The 1,990-nt window shown below is 60.3% G+C and overlaps 1 protein-coding gene across 1 annotated transcript in view; it reads left to right on the top strand.

The window, feature by feature from the left end:
• The window catches only part of LOC103921994 (protein Wnt-4-like), a 2,463-nt gene that overhangs the window by 255 nt on the left and 218 nt on the right, over nt 1-1,990 (top strand). Inside the window, exons 2-4 of the mRNA XM_009330061.1 lie at nt 474-605; nt 771-913; nt 1,633-1,984. Coding sequence (XP_009328336.1) covers nt 474-605; nt 771-913; nt 1,633-1,984 — 627 coding nt within the window. The remainder of the gene's footprint in view (nt 1-473; nt 606-770; nt 914-1,632; nt 1,985-1,990) is intronic.

Here is a 1,990-nt window from a genome sequence, read left to right as displayed (position 1 = left end):
AAAAGGATCTGCCCCAAAACAGCACGGAACAGATTTTGCATGTGTTGGCATGGGAGGAGCCATACAGGGAGCTATGAGCAGGGTCTCTGGCTCCTAGAGACAAGGTGGCAGGGTCTTCCCTGACAAACCCCTCTACGTGGGAGGCTCAGCCTCTGGTGTCCCCCACCACAGCTCCCCTTTCACTTTGCTTGGGGGCTGCTGAGTTTTCTCTCTCAGTGGGACACCCAGCCCAGGAATTGAGGGTGCCAAGTTGAGGGCGCTCAGCCAGAAGGACTCCACAGAGCCATCTCCCTTACTGGCTCCAGGCCTCAGGAACAGCAACACTGGTTGAACATCCTGACAGTGATTTCTCCTGAGCAGTCTCCACCTGAATGCATCCTTCCTGCATGCAGTCATAGCCTCTTTTCCCACCCCCCTGTCCCATCAGTGCCTTCCCCCTCTGCAGACTGGTGCCATTTCTCGCCCCACTGCAGGCACGCGGGAATCTGCTTTCATCCATGCCATCTCTGCCGCCGGCGTTGCCTTTGCTGTGACTCGTGCCTGCAGCCGTGGGGAGCTGGAGAAGTGTGGCTGCGACCGCAAGATCCGAGGAGTCAGCCCCGAAGGTGAAGGAGGAGGCCGGTGGCAGGGAGGGGGTGGCAGAGGAGAAGATCCATGGGGGAGACCCTCACCGGGGGAGGAGGCACCTGCCTTGTCCATGGCCCTCAGCCCTTTGGGACCTCCTCCCAGGGCTTCTCCTTCTTCATCTCATGGCTGCTTTCCTGCTGCAGGTTTCCAATGGTCAGGCTGCTCTGATAACCTGTCTTATGGGATTGCCTTTTCTCAAGCCTTCGTAGACAACCCTGAGAGGAGCCGTGGCATCCTCTCCAGCCGAGCGCTCATGAACCTGCACAACAACGAGGCTGGGAGGAAGGTAAGGGCAGGAACAGGGGCTGCGAAGCAAGCCCAGCTTCAGGGCTTCTCCCTGGCTGGGTGGAGCTCGGTGCAGCCCCCTTACCCTGAGGAGCAATTTGGGGCAGCCATGAGCTCCCAGAGGGGGTCTGCATCCTGCTGCCTTTCCTCAGCCCAGCACTGCGCTGCTCACACTGAGCTAGCTCCTCGCCTGCACAGAGGGGGGTCCCAGCCTTCCCTACCTGCCCCTACGCAGTCTCCTTTTCCTCAGTGAGCCCACCTGTGATTTACCTTCTTTGGCCTTTTCTGCAAAGGAAATGAGTTTCCCCGCTCTGCTCTGAAGGCCTTCCCTGCCCCTCCAGTCCCTCCTGAGCAAAGACACCATCCTCTGTAGAGGCCACTGTCAGATCTGGTCCCTTGAGCATCCTCTGGCTCTGGGCGGATCTGTTCCCCTCCCCATGGCCCGTGGGGTCAGAGCAGGTCCCTGTCGCTTCACCTGCCTCAGGGATTTCTCTTACAGACCCAAGCCAGCCTGTTTCCCACAGAGTGGATCCCCTTATGTTTCATATTGGCTTGGCTTAAAAAGACTTTTTTGCTCCCTTCCCTTCCCTTCGGCTGATCCTACCCTCCAGCCCCATGGGAGGTGTGTTGGGGAACAGTGGCTGCTGGGGGGCTCACAGGCATGGGAAGTGTAGGGCAGGGTGTCCCAGGACTGGCTGGCAGCTGCCTCCTGCTCCCCAGGCTCTCCTGGCCCACATGAAGGTGGAGTGCAAGTGCCATGGTGTGTCGGGCTCCTGCGAGGTGCGCACATGCTGGAAGGTCATGCCCCCCTTCCGCAGGGCGGGCAACATCCTCAAGGAAAAGTTCGAGGGGGCAACGGAGGTTCACCCCAAGCGGGTTGGTTCCCGCAAGTGGTGCCCAACCAAGAGCTCTCGCTTCAAGCCCTACACGGCTCACGACCTGGTCTACCTGTTGGCCAGCCCAGACTTCTGCGACCGGGATCCCCAGCGCGGGGTCTTTGGCACCTCTGGCCGCCAGTGCAACCGGACATCCCCGGCCATGGACGGCTGTGAGCTCTTGTGCTGCGGCAGGGGCTTCC

This window comes from Pygoscelis adeliae, unplaced genomic scaffold (assembly GCF_000699105.1).
Source record: "Pygoscelis adeliae isolate BGI_AS28 unplaced genomic scaffold, ASM69910v1 Scaffold120, whole genome shotgun sequence".
NCBI lineage: Eukaryota > Metazoa > Chordata > Aves > Sphenisciformes > Spheniscidae > Pygoscelis > Pygoscelis adeliae.
Note: the sequence above shows the minus strand (reverse complement) of the source record. Positions and strands in the feature narration are given on the sequence as shown.